The 22,703-nt window shown below is 39.2% G+C and overlaps 1 protein-coding gene across 1 annotated transcript; it reads right to left on the bottom strand.

Moving 5' to 3' along the window:
* Window positions 1-1,012: 1,012 nt before the first annotated feature.
* LOC146488763 (ubiquitin carboxyl-terminal hydrolase 5-like) lies at window positions 1,013-21,287 on the bottom strand. Its single transcript, XM_085113293.1, has 28 exons — window positions 21,094-21,287; window positions 19,611-19,733; window positions 19,329-19,395; window positions 17,955-17,989; window positions 17,701-17,793; window positions 17,498-17,592; window positions 17,350-17,400; window positions 16,518-16,609; window positions 15,418-15,510; window positions 14,625-14,719; window positions 13,853-13,921; window positions 13,648-13,715; window positions 12,994-13,050; window positions 12,565-12,636; window positions 12,079-12,169; window positions 11,124-11,255; window positions 10,126-10,176; window positions 9,156-9,261; window positions 8,148-8,205; window positions 7,404-7,526; window positions 6,814-6,902; window positions 4,959-5,066; window positions 4,444-4,545; window positions 3,795-3,842; window positions 2,437-2,567; window positions 2,223-2,343; window positions 1,455-1,539; window positions 1,013-1,334 (listed from the first exon to the last, which is right to left on the bottom strand). The coding sequence occupies exons 1-28, from the start codon at window positions 21,181-21,183 to the stop codon at window positions 1,241-1,243; spliced, it is 2,439 nt and encodes an 812-aa protein (XP_084969419.1). The 5' UTR covers window positions 21,184-21,287; the 3' UTR covers window positions 1,013-1,240.
* Window positions 21,288-22,703: the final 1,416 nt, after the last annotated feature.

Genomic DNA, 22,703 nt, shown 5'->3' with positions numbered 1-22,703 from the left:
ACCGCCGACAGCCAGAACAAATTTTCTTGAATTTTTAAAAATTCCGGCAGGATTTCGAAAAACGAATGACACCATGTTTGTTGAGACGATAATACCTACCAACAAACCAAAGCGCAATGAAAACTAGTACTATATTTTGAGCATGACCGAGAATTTTGATTTTATTTGATGTTAATAGACATTCGCTCTTTATAAAGCAGTCTGTTGCTCCGGTTTCAACTGAAGTAACGTATCTCCCTGCGAAAGTAGTTTAGTCGTTTCCAAAGCAAACTCGAAATCGAAAGGACACTCGAGAGCATTCTTTTCCGCCTCGGCCATATTTTCATCTTTGATAAACGGTTAACCGGATGTCGTTTTGGTCTATGAGTTTGATTGACAGACAGTTGGCCAATGGTAATGCATCATTGCCTCCCGTTCGCTGACGAACGGCGTTCGGTAAATTGTCTGGGCTCAGCGGCAGGCGTTTCCTTTCCTTCTCCGCCCCTCCCCCCCGCTCCTACTTTTTTGCTCCTTTTTGCCAAGCTTGCCCCGCTTGGCTTAAAGGAAACGGAAACGACTGCTACGCAGGCTAGAAGCGCGTTTAAAATTCGTCTTATTTGCGTTTAAAATTCGTTTGAAATGTTGCTACTTGTTGGTTGCAGTCTAAAAACCGCTGAACCTATTGTTAGATTTTAAGCTAAAGCATCAAACAGGAGTGAAATAACTAGTGAACTGATTGCTCACTGCTGAACTTATTGCAAGATTTTAAGGTAAAGAAACAACAGTTGAAAAGCTGCTCAAGGTTGATATCGCTAAATGTTGAGCAGAAAAACGACTTCACTTACTTCTAGATTCTGAGCTGAGGAAACGATTAGCATTGGGAAAACTAGTGAACTTATTGCTAGATTTTGAGCTAAAGTAAAAGACAGGAGTCGAAAAATACAGTATTTATTGAAAAGCTGGCCGATGAAAACTTGAATGCTTTTCGTAAAACGAACGAACAAAAAAAAAATAATAATACACAAAAAAAGGAGACTTGTAAAGAGAAAACAATTTATTTAAATCTAATTGTCCAGTTTTCAATATTTAGCGTCCCAACTTAAAATATTCTAACGTGGTGTTAAGTTCAAAATTCCTCCTACAGAACTTTCTTTTTAACTCGGCTGCCCGTGTGATCCACCTGCGCAGACTCTGTGCCAACACCATGTGACAGCCAAATGGCACGAGCCAATGAGATCCAAGAACAGCTGAGGCTGCGCAGTTAGGCATCCACTCGCTTGTATAAATATAAATACCCAAGCTCCTTCGGAGGCTTCTCTGACAGGGCGACTTTACGATCATTGAAAATTACCCATCTGAAAATAATAATAAAAGATTTTAAATAGGTTATGTATTCAACGTTTAACTGTACATAAATGGTGACAAGACAAGATAACGTGAGGAAGCAGACCGAAGGCAAGGAAGTTTTTCGTTACCTTCCTTCTTTAAGCACGTGACAGACATAATGTCCGCACATTGTGGATGTGCCCATGTGACTGATAAACGCTATGAGGCGGTATTCTGTAAAATAACAAATAAACAGAGACTTCGTCATATGATACTCATGCAAGATTTAAATAAAATAGACCCTAGTATACTATTTTGGCTGAATGTTGTTTTCTTGTCGCAAATACCTGAGATGGGGCAACACTAATTGTATGAACACAGCGAGTTGTATTGATACTCGCAGCGTTGTCTGCAGTTTAAGCTATAACGTCGTTACTAATCCTTTCAACAGTATGTACTAAGTGAGAATGATGTATCATTCATTGAGTGACACAGGCACACTCGGGAAAAAGGAAATCCGAGTGCTCCTATCAGGAGTCGTACCTAAGACCTTCTGATTACTAGTTCCGATGCTCTACCACTGAGCTGCAGGAGACTCGTGGGAGCTAAGGCCATTAAACTAGGTTCATGGGACAAACATCCTGCATACTGCTAGGGTTCGAATCTCAATGTGTGGAATATGCACAATGGAATAAATGTGATGGTATATTAACAGTTACTAAAGGCATATCTATGATTCTCGAACTAGATTTATGCAGTTTTTTTTGCTGTCTTGACTGCTAATAATAATAATAATAATAATAATAATAATAATAATAATAATAATAATAATAATAATAATAATAATAATAATAATAATAATTATAAATTAAAAAACGACATAGGAACTGTGTGACTAGATATTGTTATCAACATACTGCCAGGTCCGTCTTTGTACTGGGGTCCAGTCTGCTGGCTGCCCTGTGTGTCCTCTTCCATAGTGTCAAGCTCGTGCGCATGGCTAAATATCCAATCTGCTGCTCTCTCCAAGTTATTATCCTAGAGTGCATTGACAAGAGGAACGAGAAGCCATTAGTTTAAACATTTGACCAAATTTTATTGTTAGAAAAAATGCAGTCAAGTAACACTTACGGTGGCTTTTAAAGCTTTGAGGGCCTGGGGTCGAGTGAATCCCATCGCCATAATCATTCCCACAGATTCTTCATTCACAGGTGTTGAGCCTGCGGTACTGCTTGCTGGAATGCTCAGTGGCGCGCTGAAATCTGAGAAAGTTTCACATTTGGTGGTATGATGTGTTCAACCCCTCAGCTGCTCAATAAGTCGCAGCCATTCTGAAATTGAACTGGCGCTTGACGAACTATTATGACAGCTAAAATTTGGCGCGCTAAACCAGATTAAACCATTTGCAAACAGAAGGCGTGTCACAGTTTTAAAACAGGAAACTTTTGAATGCAGAGGTCCACACAACGCAGGAATTAAACTTGCTGGTAATTTTGCCGGATCTCTCTTGTGAAAGACCTCGTGTCAGGCGTCACTTGAACGTGAAAATATGGCCCTGAGGAAGACTAATTCTATTAGTCGAAATATTGGCCACTAATAAATCTGCCCTTTGCCGTAGTGCCAGCCTTGCATTCAGTTTTGTATTTTAAAACAGACAATAATCGAAGTAGGCGAAAACTTTTAAGCCCTGTGGAATTTGGCAGTTATTTGGGTCCAGTGTGGAGCAGTCTTCTATCCGATGAAGCTTGGGGAAGACGCAACCCTGGGTTAACCGGCTAGCGCAAAAAGCTTATAACAGGCATCGGAAAAATCTAACCGAATAACCATTTTAAAGAAAAGGCTCTACTAAAAGATAAAAACGTTTTCCCTCTTTAGTCATTTCAAAGACATCTTAAAAAGTCGAAGGTTGATTTTTGCATATAACCAAATCTCTATTAATAATTTTTGTATTGGAAGAAAGATTTTTTGACCATAATTTTAATGTAATTGATGTATTAGATAAATTAACGTAACGTTGTAGCGAACCCGGTTTTTGGATCACCCACTCGATTAGCCCAGCTATGCTACTTGGGTGATCCAGGCTACTTATTGCTATTGTTCTTACCTTGGAGCGGGTTACAATTGACTGTCGAAGGTCATTTCGCGTTTGCTTTGGTTTTCCCTTACTACGCTCTGTGATTGGTTAACGAAATTCGCGCCACTTTGCCAACCAATCAGAAACAAAACGAAAACCAATCGTGCCTCGCTCGCACGCGTTTTCCCGCGCTTGGCGCCGGTTACATGTATTTACTTCGACCCCTGATTGGTTCATTGCGCTGTTTACGTCTATTGCGATTGGACAGATTAATTACTTTGGTTTGGGTTTAGCGTCTTTATTACATCTCGCTCTTTTTGTAATAAGCAATAAAATTAAATAAAATAAGATTGACTGAATGGAAGAAGTATTAAAAAGAGAACACCTGACAAATAAGCTGATGGAAATGCCCTACCTGGATCCCCCATGTGTTCTAGTACCCAGTTCATGGCGGGCTCAATACCTACGAAGAAAAACGCGCCAACTTTCAATCTTATCCACACAGCTATCGAAGGGACCCAGCATTCAGTAAACCTACATTTAATTGCGCGATATCTATGCTGGTACAATCATCTAGAGTTCACCCGGTATACAAGCAGGCAGTTTGACTTGAAAGAGCTTGTCCGTACATTTACCAACTTTGCCTTTCCCATTGTATACGATGATTGGAACATTATTGACTCTTGCAGTATGCAAAAAGTTTTAAAGAATGAACCGACCTTGTAAATGGCCTAGCTTGTTTGTAAGTAAGGGGTTCGACTCTCATGAGGTACTCGGAATTTTTTCTTTGTAGTTCCATGTTTACAGCAAGCACAAACTGAATACATTATAGTCTGTTTAACTATTAGCATAAATCCATTAACGCATCAATTTGAAGAGGAAAGGTTAAGAAAACGGCTTCATTTGTAGATAGGCATACACGGCCTTGCCGCAACTCGCGCCACTGAAGTTTTTGTTCCTCGTTTACCTGAGTAATTTAATAGCAGCCTTTATCAACTTTGCAACTAACAATATAAAAAGTTACGTTTGCGATGAAAAAATAAATTTATGCTTTGAGGACATACCTTGGTTATTAGTGTGGTATACAGCTTTTCTGCATCCTTCCTTGTCAAACCCCATGGACACAAGCTGCATCACAACACTATCGTCAATTTGAATCTCAGGAGCTAAAACAAATATAGACTATACATTACTAATGGCGTAGTGGTGAGAGCACTCGCCTCCCATCAATGTGGCTCGGGTTCGATTCCCGGACTCGGCGTCATATGTGGGTTGGGTTTGTTGTTGGTTCTCGTCTTTGCTCCGAGAGGTTTTTCTCCGGGTACTCCGGTTTTCCCCTCTCCTCAAAAACCAACATTTCTAAATTCCATTTGGAGAATGTTCCCCATTAGAGAGTAGGTATTTTTCACCGTGCTCTTTCAGAATATCATTTTTATAGTACTTTAATGCGGACAGGGACAAACATCAGCAAAAACTGGACAAACAGATTAAAATGGCGGCTAACACAGGACAGATGTGTAGAGTGACGGGAAGCAGATATCATACAATCTAAAATGTCAACAAACAGCAAACAGTTTACCTGCTGCAGGGGCTTGTTCAGCTTCTGGTAATTCTTCTTCGTTTGTCTGAAGACCAGTAGCTCTTAAGTGAGACAAGTCCAGCTCATCTAAAATGTCTATTGATACATCTGAAACATTTAACAACTAGATTAGAATGCAAGACAATACTTAAACGTTCATAAAATATGGTGCAATTAATATCGCTAGTCCCTTCACCTTCACATTATATTCTGGACCTTCCCAAAGCAAAAACGACTACTTATGGCCTACACTCCTTTTCATACTTAGCTAGTAAAATATGGAACTCTCTCCCGGACACTTATAGGACATCTGATTTTCTTCAATTCAAGCAAAAGGTCCTTAATTATGAGGCCTTTCCACAGTGTATGTAATGTATAATAACAGAATTGTAATTGTAATTGCATTTCATTTTATTTTATTTTGTCTATTTACTCTTTCTTTCTAGTATTTATTTTCTCGAAGATATTAGCTATTCAAAGCTACTCTGTAAATTCGAGGATAAATAAAGTATACGTATGTATGTATGTATTGATTCTGACTACACTATAACGAAACATTCAATGTGAAATAGTTTATTGAGGAATGGTCAGTCAGTCATCCGACAACAACAATGTGTCCTGACATATACTTATTACAACATACAACATGCTATAAAGTCTAACTTGAAAAGTTTGAAAAATTAAGTGTACCACGCCAGATACGAAAAACCACTAAAAAACCACTCTTTAGATGTGGCCAAAAAATATGTGGAAACGTATTCCCCATCTAATGCGGCGGCACAGAACCTCGAGGAAGAGGTACAAACAAACCCATAACTCCATAGAAAAAATTTAACTAAATTTGAAAGCAGCGAACAGGAAGACTGACTGAGCTAGAATGATTAATATTCCCCGCTAAAACATTAAATACTCAAAACTCTCCCCTGAGAATACTAAAACCTCTCAATCGTGCCATCAGAATAGTAATTTCTGACTAAATCGTTCCTTAGTCACTCAACCGTCAGAAATTACATAGGTCGTGGGTTCTATTCCCGGCGAGGTCAATTGACAAATATTAATTTTTTGCCTCGTGCGATCTCCCATTTACTTACTAGAGCTAACGCTCAGTGGGAAATTCACGGGTTCACTTTAGTACTTTAACATACACTGCAGAGTTACTGATAGCCTGATACATGCTGATCAATAGCTTTCGGTTTGAAAAAGAGCTACACAATAGGATTTTTTCTAACGCGTATAATCTTAGCATCAATCATGATTCACATTTGAATTCAGAAGGAAAATGGTCAAACGAGCTTATTACGTACAAGCCATTATAATCTTGCCAAAGAGCTCAAAACTTCGGAACTTTTTACGGCCGTTAAATTCAACGTATTATCAGCCTCGACCGCTAGCTTTGAACTTGAAGATTTTGTGTATATTTGAATGTAAGCTAATCTGTTTTAAGTCGCACTGATAGCATTTTAATGTTTTTACACTGCATTTAATTGTATTTAATATTTAGTTCTACTTGTATTTAATTTAGTAGGAATGTATTGTACACGATCCCACAAGCTTTCAGCTTTCATATACATCGTGTATAAATAAAGGCAACCTACCTACCTACCTACCTACCTACCCACCCACCTACCTACCTACCTACCTACCTACCTACCTACCTACCTACCTACCTACCTACCTACCTACCTACCTACCCACCTACCTACCCACCTACCTACCTACCTACCTACCTACCTACCTACCTACCTACCTACCCACCCACCCACCCACCCACCCACCCACCTACCTACCTACCTACCTACCTACCTACCTACCTACCTACCTACCTACCTACCTACCTACCCACCCACCTACCTACCTAATTTCTTTGGAACCCAGTCGTCACCAAGGGTGAACTTTTTCATTTGCACCATCAGATAATCAGGAAATGTCGCAAATCTTGTTGATCTGTAACAAAAATGGCACACAAACAGAGGTTACAGCAAGATGCCTGCACGTGATATGTAGGAATAAATAGAATCAGATAAGACATTGAAGGGTGTGATGTGTCAACACGATTCCAGTTGTGACCGAACTATTGTCTACCTACAAAATAGATTCTCTACATAATCGATCGTTTCTTCTATTACATTGCAGTAAACGTCGACGAATTAAACTAATGATCGCATAGCAAACTCCTTGACGCTATTAACCCTTTAACCCCTAACATCAAAGAACAGATTCTCCTATCTTGTCCCCATACTTTTCTTATAAAAGTACTGGGGAGATGTTATTAAAATATCAAGAAAATTCACCTTGGGTGATCATATCCTTAATTCTCATGACCTCAGGGGTTGAAAAAGCATTGATATTACGAGGAGAAATTTGACTGGCTGCTAACTGTTTGGGCCTAAAGGGTAAAGGTTCGGTCGATAAACATCTTTGAATATCGCGATGCAATTTACTTACTTTTGAGCCACACTTTTCGCTTGTAGAGCTGTGCTGTAAAAATCGTCGACGATTTCTGGGGAAGCAAATGCCTCAATGCAGGCTGACATGGTTACTCTGGGACGCACCATTTCACTGGGATCTCTAAAATACAAAATCACAAACTTTGGATCAATATGCACTTCATTTTCACAACCACTGAGCCACTGAGTGACTGTGGTGTTCAGATAAGAATAAAACATCTCCTGAACAATGTTTCTGTACCAGAAAGAGTTTCACTCCTAACATCTTCTCAACATTGAAAGTGAGACTGGAGAGAACGTGCGTGTGACTTTCGCGCGAGATAATCAGCAGCTTCCGTGCTTCGCGTCTCGCGAGTTCGCGCTATCGGCGATAATTTGCGTCACTCTTCGTGAGTTTTGAGAGAAAAAGAAAACGACTGTATCGAATTTGAACCATTTTTTAAATAAACAAATGATTAATAATGACAACATTGTTGATCAAGGATATCAAAATCTTTTCCGGGTTTGAAACGAAGCAATCCAAACTCTTCGCAAAGACAGGTAGGTGACTGCATTGAGCAAGAGCGGCATTATCGCAGAAGGGATGACTGAGAAAACTGAAATACACAATGTACGTCTGCTGTTCCTTTGTATCAGTAGCTAATGAACATAATTTTTACCAAGCTTAGCTGATGCAAAACTGAATTAAACAGACTTAAGAAAGGTCTTTGAAAAAAAGTTAAAATATTTTGAGGTGACATACAATCTTTCCTTCTTTGCTTCTGCTTCTTTCTGCTTCAATTCATAGGCTGCTACTTCATCTGTGAAAACAAGAACCACACAAAACGAGAGAGGTAAATAAAGTTTGTATTTAAGAAACTATAAAAAACAAAAAACACACAAAAAAACACAGAGGTACATGGACAAAATAGCCCGATCCATCTTAGACTTGCTACAAGTCGACCTCACGAGTTTGGCGAGCAGAGCGAGCTTTTTCATTCTCGCGAGTTTGGCGAACAGAGTGAGCTTTTTCAACCTCGCGAGTTTGGCGAGCAGAGCGAGCTTTTTCAACCTCGCGAGTTTGGCGAGCAGAGCGAGCTTTTTCAACCTCGCGAGTTTGGCGAGCAGAGCGAGCTTTTTCAACCTCGCGAGTTTGGCGAGCAGAGCGAGCTTTTTCATTCTCGCGAGTTTGGCGAGCAGAGCGAGCTTTTTCAACCTCGCGAGTTTGGCGAGCAGAGCGAGCTTTTTCAACCTCGCGAGTTTGGCGAGCAGAGCGAGCTTTTTCAACCTCGCGAGGTTGGCGAGCAGAGCGAGCTTTTTTATACCGCGCGCGAGCGTCGAAGGGCTTTTTTATGAGCTTTTTTAGACAGCGCCATATAAATCGGACGAAGGACTTTTTTGAAAGTCTAGATCCATCTGTGATATCTTGGCTAAAAGAGAAAACTACAATTTCTCAAGAAGGAAGGAGGTGTAAAATACATTCTATAAATTTGTTCATGAATTGATCAAACGATTCAATTTCTCTGACATCCTACAAGACTTCAGAACAATAATAAATTATAGCAAACAAATCAAAACAATACAAGATATAAAAATGTGTCTTGCCGGTCTCCGTTTTGGCCATGGTCTCCTTAATTTAAAAACAGCCTATCCATGCTGTGAAGCCTGCATCAAAAGCCTAAGGGCCTCCCCACCAGTCCTCCTCACCCCACCCCCCTTCCCTCTTTGCATCTTCTCCACAGGTCCCCGGTGGTTCAGTAAATTTTCTCACCTTTGTTTAGCACTGCCTCCATTGGTATTGATAGCGACAACAGTGTGTCCTCTCTGCTGTTATAGCGGACTTTTCCTGACTGCGTACACTGTGTACGTTCTTCTACCTGAAATCATAATGGGACGAGAGGGTCAACTATCAGACGTCTGTTATTACATACATGTACGTGTATGTTGAGTACTACATGGATTAAAGGCCCACACAAAAATACCATAAATTTCCAAATATAGAACTTAAAGACATGGGATTATTTTCTGAGAGGAGTACTACATTGAGTACTGTATTGAGGGCGACCTGCACAATAGACCATATTCGTATTCTCGGTATTGAACTGGGTCGAGCTTGCAATGGAGGCTCATGCGGGGAAATGTATTAGAAACTATTTGCAGCTGAAAAGATTTCCCCGCATAAGCCTCGTGTGCAAGCTAGTTCCAGTTCAATACCGAGAATACGAATACGGTCTATTGCAACGTCTTACATGGTTGGTCGAGAGGGCAAATGAACGAACAACAGAACAATGCTCCCAACCCTAAACAACAATTCAGCAAAACAAGCAGGAATAGATTAAAACAACTAAAACTGACGGCCGCTATAAAGGGGAAGGGAGAAGTGGAATCGGGCGCGCGCAACGCGCGAGGGGAGTGAGGTGCATCACGCACGCGCCCGCCACGCAGGCTACCTTAGTGTCAAGAGGCTTATTACCAGACAGATGTCTACATTTGAGTACCGTTTTGGGGGGCGGGGAGGGGGAAAGGGGGTGTTATTTTTGAGCAGAGGGAGGGGGTGAGGGACTTACTTTCGGGGTTTTTTATTCTGAATACTACAATAGAAGTTTGGTATGAAGAGGTAAAAAAAAACCCTGATGTTGGGTAACAAGATATTTACATTTAACACATAGATTTACATTCACAAGTTTACTATGTCACTAGATCTACCAGTAACAAAAGCAAGCCACGTATGGCTCTCTCACCTTGTACCTAAACGAGTCTGCTGGGTTCACTAGTCCCGGCGTACTGGATCGCTAAAGAACACGTCAAACAAACCAAATGCCATTGAAAAATAAAGAATTATGACTGAATAGCTCATTCTCTAAACCCAGTTACTAATTATTATTGTTTTCCTACGGTATCCTCCGAGACCAGAAGAGAAAATGGGCATCAAAAACACGAATAATTCCAATTACGAGGTACGTGTAAGTCTTATGGTGAGTATTAACAGAAAAATGGAATCAAACCCAGTTGTTTGAAAGCTGACTTACGCTAATCTTAAACAATTTACAGTCCTTTACCAAGGTCCCAAAATCTGGAACTCTCTCCCAATATCAATTACTTCTTCATCTATTTTTTTAAAAAATGTTGCAGTGTTTATCTGTGAAATCATGAATTGAACAAGCCGCTCTTACGCAGAACCATATTTTCTATTTATTAATGACAGCCGACATGGCCTCTCTTAGAAGCCAGGTGGTTCCTTGAGGTCTCCTCGCCATTATTGTAAATTGAATTGTTCCTTTTTTTTAGTAACGTAAATAAATGATGATGATGACGATTAAAAGTTAACCGAGGTTTTCATCTTGCTCGTCAAAAAGGTTTTTAAAGGCTAATTTTAACCTAATGGTAAAGAAAAGTCTAATTCTAAACTGAGGGACAAAAATTTAAGAATCTTTATTCGTTAGTAATTAGACACGAATCAAAGTTCACGTTAACCCAGAATTAGCTTAATCGGGCTTTGAACAACTAGGCGCAGGTCGACTACGTTGGAGTAGCAAGTTAAACAAGGTATTTCTTCTTTGTTGGAAAAATAAGAATAAGCCCAGAGCTACAATAATGCCGGGCATGATAAAAAGTGAGAAAAAAAAAACGAAACAGGAAAACAAGGAAAGAAAGAACCAAGTAAGAAAGAGGGAAGGAATAAAAGAAGGAAGGAAAGAAAGCAGAAGAAGAAAAATTGAGAGTTTAAGTCGACACAAACCTCAGTTCTGTCTATTGTGGAGACTAAATGCGTAAAAAACTCCTCGGCATCCTGTTGTCTGTTGCTGGAGAATTCAGGGTGACCACGACCAATCACTGATTTGAACATCTGCGGTGCAATGCCATCTTGTTCCTGAAAAAACAAACTTTTAACAGTTACAGTACATACCGTTTTAATAACAATAACTTAACTTTAATAATAAGTCTCTAACATAACACAGGCTAGAGATTACAATGAGATGCCGAAGCCAGGGGCCTAAATGGCACAGGTCGTCAGGTGAAGAAAACAAATCGATGTTGCAAGATGTGCTGCTAATACATAACAAAGCCAGCTTAGCTTTTAAACCCTAAATAAAAACGATTCCAAAGATATAAACAATTAGCAAGATACTACATAACAAAATAATTAAAGCCAATTAAGTTAAACCCTAGAATAAATACAGTTAAAAACTAAGTTTAATTTAGAATTGAAAAGAGAACCAATGGCTTAAACAGGAAGTTCTGGTATAAAAGGGGCCTGGCCAGGCCATTCTCACCTTCAGTTGTCATCAACCATAAGAGCATAGGCAACTGTCAAACAACATATGTCTTTTTCTTCGGCTTTTACCAATAAAATTGGCTTAGTTTTCAGGATAACCCTTGTTAAACAAATAAGAACTTGATATCCTATATTGCTGTGGTGATATTATAAAATTTTGAGGCATATTTTAGAGAGGACGCTTGAGTCAACAACTTGCCACGACTGAACAGCGTCTTAATTTGCATCTCACGCCCACAAAGGTGTGAAATGAAGAAGGGGCTTGCCCTTTTATAGCGGAACTTCTTGTTTAAAAACACAAAATAGGTAACACCACTTCAAACCTCAAGTTATCACGCAACAATGTTAAAACGAATTATGCAGTTACCCACTAGATTACGTTGTGTACGGAGCATTGTAATATTTTAACAAGTCATACTCGATCTACTTGTTCCTCGGTTGTTTCATGTGTTTCTTTTGGTGGTTCCTGAGAATATTTTCCTGAAAGAAGCCCATCTGCAAACTTTGCCCTGCAATATCAAACTCGGCCACATCAGTAAGAAAATAACAAATCATTCTATGGTTATTCAACATACAATATACTATATACACCGATAATTTTACCCTCAAAACGCAGCAGAACCCTGTTAATTTGACCACCTTCGGGCCAGGAAAATGTGGTCGAAATGAAAGGGTGGTTGGATTAACGAGGTTGTAAATTAAGGAAATGACTGGACTTTCAATTTGTTTGGGGCACAGAAAAGTGGTTGTAATGACGAGGTGGTCGCAAGGCCGGGATTCACTGTATACATCTAACGTTGTCACATAGGGATAATGGCACACTTTGAGCCACCTGATGAATACCTTAAGGCCTGCTGTGTAACACACTATGATGTACCAGGCTCTACCTTACTTGTGTACTTACATTTGAGTATTGAAATCCCCTGTAGGGTCTTCAGGAGCCTGAAAAAATATTGACGCACACTGCTCCCCATATCTGAAAGAGAAAGTCACCTAAGTAAGAGCATTGTTTTGAATTGCTTACTAGACAGTCGCGCAACCAAGAAAGCTAATAAATGTAAATGCTATCCTAAAATGTTTAAATTTACAGTCAGTGTATGTGTCACGCAAGACCAGTATTTCCAAGAATGAAATAATAATAATTATTATTTCATTCTTGGAAATACTGGTCAAATACCTTCAAATACTATAATGTAAAGAAAAATTCATAGCTTTATACTGGCCCTGTATGGTTTAAATATGGCACTTTAATATGTAACAATCAGGGATTGAAAAGTATCAGTCAATCCTTTTACATATTTGTACATAATTGTACATTGAAATATAATTGTACCTTTGTTTAAACTCTGGGAGAGAAAACAGAACTTGCATCACTGAATTCATATAACAGCTGAAAAGGAAAAGGACAGGAATAGAGATAAAAAGCACTGTCTGAGAAAAAAGATACGTCTTCAGACATATGCTCAATCTTAATTGTGAGTAGTACAATATATGTCCGAATTAAGCGAACCAAAACATACGCACATACATGTAACGCATCTGCTCAAGACATGTACACGTCTGAAACTGCAGATGTGAGTCTAGTCGGGCTCATTAGTATGTATGAAGTAGCTCACTGTTTTTGTATGGTTGATCTTTCATTGTTCTTTTGAATAACAGGGATTGTACCAGGGTAATATTTTGGATCTTTCCTCCAGTCTTCAAAATAGTTTAATAAGAAAAGGACAACTGTCTTGTTTTTTTAAAAACATGTTTCCACAGCTCTTCTGTCATCTTCAAAATGCTGGAACAAACTGAACAAAAGCAACAACAACAAAATGTTCAACAAACAAACAAACAATTACAAACATAAATTAGCTCAGGAGTTAAAGTATTGGTTGATAAATAATTGCCCTTCTGTTATGAAGCCTGCTCAACATATACATGTAGTTTTGCTTTAAAAAGTCCAGCACAAAAGTTAATAAAATATAATTTACATACAACATACCTGTTTCCTAAATTCTTTAATCCCGTGTATCCTGGCCCATACAAAGGAGTTAATTTCTTGCCAGATTCCTAAACAAACAAGTAAATGCTCATCACATTGTCTTATGCAAACTCAGTAAGTATTTCTACACACTCAAACAGCTGTACAACTTGAGTCAAAATTTAGTGGGTCATCATGGGGTTACAAGACTGTACAGTCCTCTCACCTGTATCACATCCCACTCCCTAATTCTCATATTGATGTCTATCTCCAACTCTGCCATTGTCTTGTCCGTCTGCAATCACAAGAGAAACATGTTTAGTACACAAATAACTAACAGAGTTGTTTTTGTTCTATGCATGGAAAACCTAAGATATGAATATTTGTTTCCTGAAAATGAAACCTTCAACTTCTCACGCATAACATGTTAAATGTTGTAGGATTTTGGAACATGGTCAAAGGGGGAAAGGGAAGCAAATAATCATCTACAGGCAGAAAAAATTTGCTGGTCATCAGCAAAATTTTGAGAGCTACAAATGTAGAACTGGGTAATCATCATGGGGACTTTAATGAATTTGGATTAAAACTGCGATGAAATTGAAACTTAGCACCTTTTCTCCTATATCACATGCTCCTCATGCAGCCAGAGAAAGATATCCATTGATTTTCTCAACGGGAGAACAATCCATAATCAGTTTTTTGCAATTTGCCTAATTCTTTAAGTTGCCTGGCCACCTGTAGCCAGTGGGACTTATTTATACCTGTCTGGTAGATTTTCAGAGAACTACATGTAGTAATACATGTATGTCTGGAGTAATTTGAAACAAAACCAAACAATTAAATTTTTGGTTTCCTTTGATTCCAATAGCTTTCTACAGTACTTAACAAATATAGCTAATTCTACAGTAACAAGCAATTTGCATGTTGATATCAGAGCTTAAAGGGTTAAGGTGGTAGGAAACATATATAATCAGGCAAACCATTACTCCCTAACACACCTTCTCCATCTGTGTGATGTTGATTCCAAAGTGCGCAAGATGCTGAGCAAGATGAGGATCCTCCACCATGTCATCTTCATCATAAGAAAACACATCTTCCCAAAACAAAAATAAGAACTATTATTATATAGTTACTTAGACTTTCACTCAACAAAACGAGTACTGTGATTGGTTGATTCTTGGTCACGTACCCCTGATCAAATACAAAATGTATCCCGACCGGGATACAATTCCACAGTCGTTGCCCTCTCAGTTGTTTGTTTGTTTGTTTTGCTGTGACTGTTGAAGGGAAAGTCTAAATATAGAACAAAGCACTTAATGTATCGTCCCTCAGCTAGAAACTAGTTAGTTTTGTTTTCCCTTGAGTCCTGATGTTACCCTCGACTTCCTCTCGGGAAACATCAGGACTCTCAGGAAAACAAAACTGTTTCCCCCGGGACCATACATTAAGTGTATAACACTACTCTATTTCGGCTTGGAATTCACTTACAATGAATGACCATTGCAGTTATGTATGCAAACTTATTCAGTTGCAAAATTCAGGCTTGAATGGGAAATCTTCAAACCCATGACCATTGCAATGCTGATGCAGTGCTCTACCCGTTGAGCTATCAAAATGTATGAATGTCATAATTTGTTTCACTTTCATGTAATCACCACTATGGGCATACAGTATTTATTTAAGAATTCAAAAAATTACCAGCTATGGGTACATGTATAAATTACAAATGCACAAAATCAGCTATTATCCCACTGAATAAGGAGTTGTTTTTTTTAATTTCCCAATAGTTACCTGCACCGTCAGGAGTGATTGTTCCAAGTTTCACCGCTAAAGGATATTTTGTTTCTTTGTAATAATCAGCAGCATGATTGTTACCTCCTGAGCCTAGACAACAAACAAACAAACAAACAGATTTGTGTTTATAATCAGTAATGCCTTTTTTGGCATATTCACACATTGAAGAATAGTAAAATGACATTAAAATAAAGTAGTGAGAAGTAGGCAAAAATAAATCATGAGAAGTGGTATGTGTTGGGCCCTCTAATATGCAGTTTCAGAAAATTTCCATATTCCCCCCACGGAAGGTTTACTGTTTTGCACCCCCTGTTCCCCCAGGAAATTCCAATTTAGCATCATACTTTGCTTCTAAATTTTTGACTTTTAAGACCCCCCTCCCCTCAGGAATTTTCGATGACCTACCATGGGGTAGGTATGGATTTTTTCTGGAACTGCACAATATCATGTACTACTAAATACACATTAGGTTAAACGTCAAGTTGCACTTTGAGCCTAAGTGGTCCACACAGTTGGAGCTTAACCCTTTCACTCCCAGGAGTAATCAATATGTAACTTCTTCCTACATTATCCATACATAAGAATAAAGAAAATCATCAACTAGATGATATTGCTCAATGATGTAACACCAAATTCTGAAGCAACTACAAATAGGAGTATTGTTGAACTGTTCTACCCCCTGGATGGGATGCTACAGCTAATTCCATTGCAGGGTTACCCCCAGCAGTACTGTATGTCGTTGGTACCCATTTATACACCTCTGTGAAGAGAGACAATATGGAAGAAAGTTTCTTAATTATCTAAGGAACAATGCAGTATTATGCAGAAGTTAGCAACCTCGCCTCGAGCCACCAACCCTCCCATCTTCCGGCCATTTGATCAACAGTCCGATACTCTAACCAATAGACTGCACACTAGTTAGACTTATGTATGAATTCATTCATATTTCTGCATGATAGGTTTGAACCCAGTTATGACTGCCTGAGTAAACCTTCTTGTGAGGAATGCCAGCTTGGGCTTAAGTATCAGTGACAACATTCACTAGTTCAAATTTCCTTGTTCAGGATTTCATGTAACAGAGAATGAAAGCTACCAACCATCAAAATAGCGCCTGCCACACAAAATTGTTCCATCAGTTAAGTTGAGCCACAGATTTTCCTTCAAATCACATTTTGCACACTTCCACCCTCTGGAAAAAAAGTAAATCAATCAATCAATCAATCAATCAATCAATCAATCAATCAATCAATCAATCAATCAATCAATCAATCAATCAGTCAGTTAATCAGAAAATTGATCAGCAAAGAATCAATCAATCACTCAGTCAGATGACCAGTCATTCAGTCTTATTAGTTAATTAATTAATAATAATATTAATTAATTAATAATTAAACAGTCAGTCAGTTAAAATCAATCAATGAATCTGAATCAGTCAGTCAGTCAGTCAGTTAGCCATCTGTCAATCAGTCAGTCGGTCAGTCAGTCAGTCAGTCAGTTGGTCAGCCATCAGTCAATCTGAGCCAGTCAGTCAGCCATCAGTCAGTCAGTCAGCCATCAGTCAATCAGTCAGTCAGCCAGTCAGCTGTCAGTCAGCCAGTCAGTCAGTCAGTCAGTCAGTCAGTCAGCCAGTCAGTCAGTCAGTCAGTCAGTCAGTCAGTCAAAGAGTCTGAGTCAGTCAGTCAGTCAGTCGGTCAGTCCATCAGTCGATTAGTAAATTGACAATTAGTCAGTCAGTCATTCAATCAGTCAATTTGTCAGTCATTCAGTAAGTAATACACTGTACATGTAATAGGGTTAGCCAGTCAAGCATGTCCTCTGTCAGTTGTATTATTGGCTGGATGCCAATCTGTCTGTCAGCAGGGGTGGGCATAATTAAATGGAAAAGTTCAGCAAAACAGCCATCAGTTCATGCACATAGGGACTACCCACCTTGGAGGAACTTTAACACCATTATCCAGTTGCAACAGATTGTCTGCATGCCTTAAAAAGAACAAGATAACATACTTGTTAATACTTTTATTTTAAAGCCAAAACACATTAAGAAACACCATCAAGCAAGTGGACTATGTGTACATACTTAGAGATCACTCTCTTTTCTCCATCCCAAGATGCCACTTGGTCTTTGTAGGCTGCTGTGTCGGCAGCGATTATTCCTGCAATGGATAGCTGAGCCTATCAATTAAAATAATTTCTGGTTAATACATAAACTGTATTAATAAATATTAAGTAATATTTATAACTTGGTTGTGTTAGTGGCATTATGAGATGTTTTATAAATACCTGAAGGGGAATTTCGGCATTTGGAACCAGAATAATGTGTGGATCTCCACTGGTACCCAACACTGACACTGAGTGGAATTCATCATATTCTACCTGCAAACCAAACAACAATGCATTATGGGCAAATTAAAGTTAATCTGTACTCAGTAATTAACATTGTTGAATCTTGAACAAATTTAAAAGCAAACTTACATGCCTCTCTGAACTATGCTAGAAAAGCATTAAATTGTTAAATTCTGTCATAACTGCAGTACCTTTGGTTTTTCCACATCAAATCCACCTTCAACGCCTGCGAATGAAGACCACAGAAAGTAAACCCTAGTGAAAATCTTTAATGTACCTCAAGGACCTTTAAACCTTTAACATCTAATATCAAAGATTCTCCTAAGTCCAGATACATTTCTTATAAAATTACTGTGGAGAGTTAAAATATCAAGAAAATTCTCCTTGGATGATCATATCCTAAATTCTCTGACCTCAGGGGTTGAATAAGCATTGATATTATTAGGAGAAATTTGATGCTGATCACTGTTACGTTAAAGCCAAAGGGTTTAAGATCTGCATAAGGAGCTTCTCTTTTGAGAGAAATCCTCAAGGATCTTCCTTCTAATCCTCAGAGACCTTTGAAGATCTTGCATTAAATGTTGTAGTAATGATCCTGGAAATCCCTGCAAAGGACCTGCACAGATCATGAAGGATCTTGCAGTTCTGATATTACAGGATCCTGCATAGAATCCTTCAAGGATATCCTGTTTACAAGATTTTACTGGGTGCTGCAGAATCCTGTAAGTATTCTTCAGTTTTTCTACCATTTGGGATCGATTCTGGGAAAGAAGGATTTTATAGGATCCTGAAGATTGTATAGGATCCCATGAAGAATTTACAAGGGACCCTGTGGAAAATCTCAGGGGTCTGACAGATCGTGCTGTTCTCATCCTATAGATCCTGTGTAATATCTTTCAAAAAATAAATGAATCAATTTATTTAATTGTCAATGTATTTTTTAGCACTAATTGCGGACACTTTCCAGATCAAATTGGAATTTGGAAAGCAGAGGGGAAAACTGGAGTACCCAGAGATAAACCTCTCAGAGCAAGGATGTGAACCAACAACAAACTTAAGCAACATGATGCCAAGTCTGGGAATCAAACCATGAAGTCCTTTACCCAGGAATGCTAGTCCCAGCAGGATGGAATAGAGCAGTTTTCAACGAGTGTCGAGAGTAATTTCGCATTTGCTTTGGTTTTGCATTACTACACTCTGTGACTGGTTTTAAATAACACTCGCACAACTTTCTCAACCAATGGGAATACAAACCAAAACCAATCGTGTTTGGCTGCACGCGTTTTGCCGTGCTTGGCGCCAGTTACATGTATTTGCTTTGAATTCTGATTGGCTCGTTGTGTTGTTTACATCTGTTGTGATTGGCCAGAGTAATTACTTTGGTTTTGGTTTTACAACACTTGATTGAAAGCCGCTCTAAGGTACAACTGAATGGCATATATGACCATTAGAAGCCATGAGATCTATCAGTAATTTTATCCGCTATTTAATAGATAATTATTTTGCCAAAAAATTCATCCTTTTACTGTGATCCTGGGAATTGAATAGTAACTCTGCTAACTTACCAATTGCTAATCTTGTGGGTTTTTTCTTTGGTGGAACATCTGTAGTGGTGTCTGTTTCCGTCCGAGGCTAAAAACAAGGAAATAATCAATCAATTTAATAACAATAACAATAAAAATAATGATGATGATGATGATGATGATGATGATGATGATGATGATGATGATAATGATGATGATGATCATCATCATAACAACAGAAGGTGAATTACATGTATATCATTTCCCACAGCACTGACGTAGAGAAATGTTTTAACCTTATTAACAACAAAGTAGTAAAAATACCTTTTTCACTTTCTTGAAATTCAGGAATACTCGGTGAGATGTTTTAATGATGTGAAGATTAATGTGTTCTTCACAAAACCCAAGGAATGTAGCCAGACACACATAGAGACCTTTCTCACACTCCTGTGAAAACAATTATATTATAAACAATTGCAGTGTACACCAGTTATTCAGCAGCATTTATAAAACATGGGCTGATAATGAATGGAAAAAAAAATGGCACCTATGGATACCAGCCTCGCTGCTGCTATTAATAGGTAGTTTTCACCTCACACATCGTCACGCAAGTGAAAAAATAAAATCCTCAACCATTCAATAGATGAAGTCAAGAAATTGATATGTTGTAGAAGAGTGATACATAAACAACGTGTGAAAGCCACAGGGCTGTGCGATATCTCCTAATCGAGTTATTCGAGAAAATGCACCACGGAAAATTACAGAGTTTAGTATGGGACGCCATGTTGGTGCCCCGTCTGATGGGCACCAACATGGCGGCCGGAAACCAGCAAAAACATCTGGAGTTTACCTTGGCTATTTCAAAGCCTTTCTTCTCTCTGCTGGACTTTCACACATTGACATTAACGCTTCTATTACATGTTAGCTGATCAGACCTAAAAAAACCACAAGGCGAATCGATGTTTTCATGTACGTGACATGTTTAGAGCAGCAATCCTTCTGTCACATACTGCGCAAAAATCTAAAATTCAAACTGCTCTATTTTCAAAACAAAGAATGCTATCCTGCTGAAAACAAGCAAGCCGATGGAAATTTAGATTTTCTTATGTGTGATGAAGATAAAAACCCAAAATTGTGTTTAGTTATGAATTTCAGTTTTTTTATGATGTCATATGAAAACCAAGAATAGAAACTGTTCTAGGAATTTTTAAGAATTTTAGAAATTTTTTGGATAAATTCCAGGAAGAATTTTAACCCATTTTTCGATAATGTGTACCTAAGCCTACCTCCACCCCACCCCCCTCCCTCTACAGCTTAACACTGATTGGTGCATACCAAGTACGGAAGCTCAAATGCCATGTCATAACTCCAGAAAGTTCACAGAAAGGAGCTCGCCCGATATATGCAATTTCTGGGCTAGAGTTGTGATCACACCACTCTTTCACTTGCTTTCATCTCTCAATTCAGAGGAAGTGGCAAATCCATAAATGGTAAACAGTAACTTTGCTTGCGTGTGGGGCAAAACAGCTGATAGCCTGCGTAGCTGGCGGTTTTTATGGTTGGGCTCACCGGAAAGCCGGGCACGAGGGCCAAAACGAGTGGCGATGCCGCGGGGAAATGGGGCGAGGGCAACGAGAAGCCGCTCGTTGACGCGGCTTCGCCGCGACTGTCGCGGTTCTCTCCCCATTTCACCCGCAGCTGCACCACTCGTTTTGGCCCGGCTTTCCCGCCCACCAAAACCGCCAGCTACGCAGGCTAAACAGCTGAAAACTGACAAACTTGCACGTGTGATAAAAATGAAATGTACCGGAGAGTTGAAGCAGTAAACACACTCGTCTTTGTAAACCTTGTCGCCTCCTCCTGGCACACGGATGCTAGAGCTCTTTAAATACTCCATCACGGATCAATCACCCGCTACAATGTTCGATAAAAGACAAAAAAATGAAAAGAGAAAATGACAGATCAGAGAGAAAAGACGAAAAACTCACCAGCTTATGGGCAATTCCGCTGACAATCTGTCGTCAACAAAACTTTTCCCGTTGTATAAGACACCCTAAAGTGTCTGCGAAAAGAGCTCTTTTCTCGGGGTGAAACAGAAGACTGAGGCGTCTGCTCTCACAGGTTACAATTACAAACAGATAAGAAACTCGTGGAATTTGTTCTAGCCAAGTCCATAGTGAATTCTCCACCCCTGATGGGTCCGTCTGAATACCATTTTCTGCATTGGCTTACGGGCAAAATATTTTTCGGGGTGGGCGGGGGCCAATGAATCTTGTGGCCGCTGGGGGAGGGGGGGGGGGGGGCTAAAGTTGACTATGGCCAGAATGAATCTTGTAGCCGCTGGTGTCAGAACTACGTAATTCCTTTTCATAAGAAATAAACAGATATAATAAACTGCCATAAAGCAATGGCGATTGTGACGTGGGGTTGATAGCCATGCACGACTCTCCTGGGCTTCTTGCAGTGTAAAATCCCCTAATGTAAAGTGTTACATACCCCGTTTAAATTTTCAGACTCTAATAATAATATTATCAAAGTCTTTCGTCTCTCATTGCAAGTATGCATGTCAGGTCAAGAAGCTTCCGGCATGGAGGATAAACCCTATTTCCATCTTCCTCGCGCTCCGCCAAGCGCACGGGTGTGGGCGTTTGTTTCCGCTCCCCAAGAAAAAATGAAACCTGAGCTCGACCTGTTACCGACATTAGCAACTACCTACTGCAGTGTAGGATTGTCAGCTGTGCGTATTTCACATACTATTTTTTTAGGCTTCTTCCAATTACTTAAATAAAGGGTTTTTTTTCCAAAAGGAGTGTACGTAGAACGGATGTCAGTTTGGCATAAATAGAAAAGCGCTCAGAAAGTGTCCAGTTTAAGCACCGTTCTGCGTATTTTCTGTACTATATCGGGATTCGTACTTCTGCTCTGATTTTGAGAAATTTCTCCACATCACACCATTTTACGGAAAACAGTCAGATTTTTGACAATAAATAGATAAGAAATTGCCAGCTTTAAGTACAGTAAATACCAGTCAGAGTAACTTGAAAACCCCAGGAAATGACAAAACTTCTGGGGTTACATGTCCCCGCACCCCCTTAGAATTTCGCACCTTTGGCGCTCTTATTTTCGGAAAACGGTGACACTTTCTTCTGGATCAGCGCCTAAAGGACTGAGTATGACGATGGCAGAAGTCCCAGTGCATCAGCCATGGTACAAAACAATAAAACGTACTTGCATTCAACACACGAAATCCGTTGTGGATGCTATTAAAACTGAACAAGTTTTTACCACCTCTTGGCCAAGCAAAAAACGACATAGACTGTTTTTGCTGGAAGTCCTTTTAATGATTTTCACTGACAGGAGACTCTGAAAATACTGTACTAGTCAGGCCCACTTTAATTAAACAACACTCTTATAACT

This window comes from Pavona decussata, unplaced genomic scaffold, assembly GCF_977016875.1.
Source record: "Pavona decussata unplaced genomic scaffold, jaPavDecu1.1 SCAFFOLD_8, whole genome shotgun sequence".
Taxonomy (NCBI): domain Eukaryota; kingdom Metazoa; phylum Cnidaria; class Anthozoa; order Scleractinia; family Agariciidae; genus Pavona; species Pavona decussata.
The sequence above is the reverse complement of the archived record's forward strand: the minus strand, read 5'-3'. Positions and strand labels throughout refer to the sequence as shown.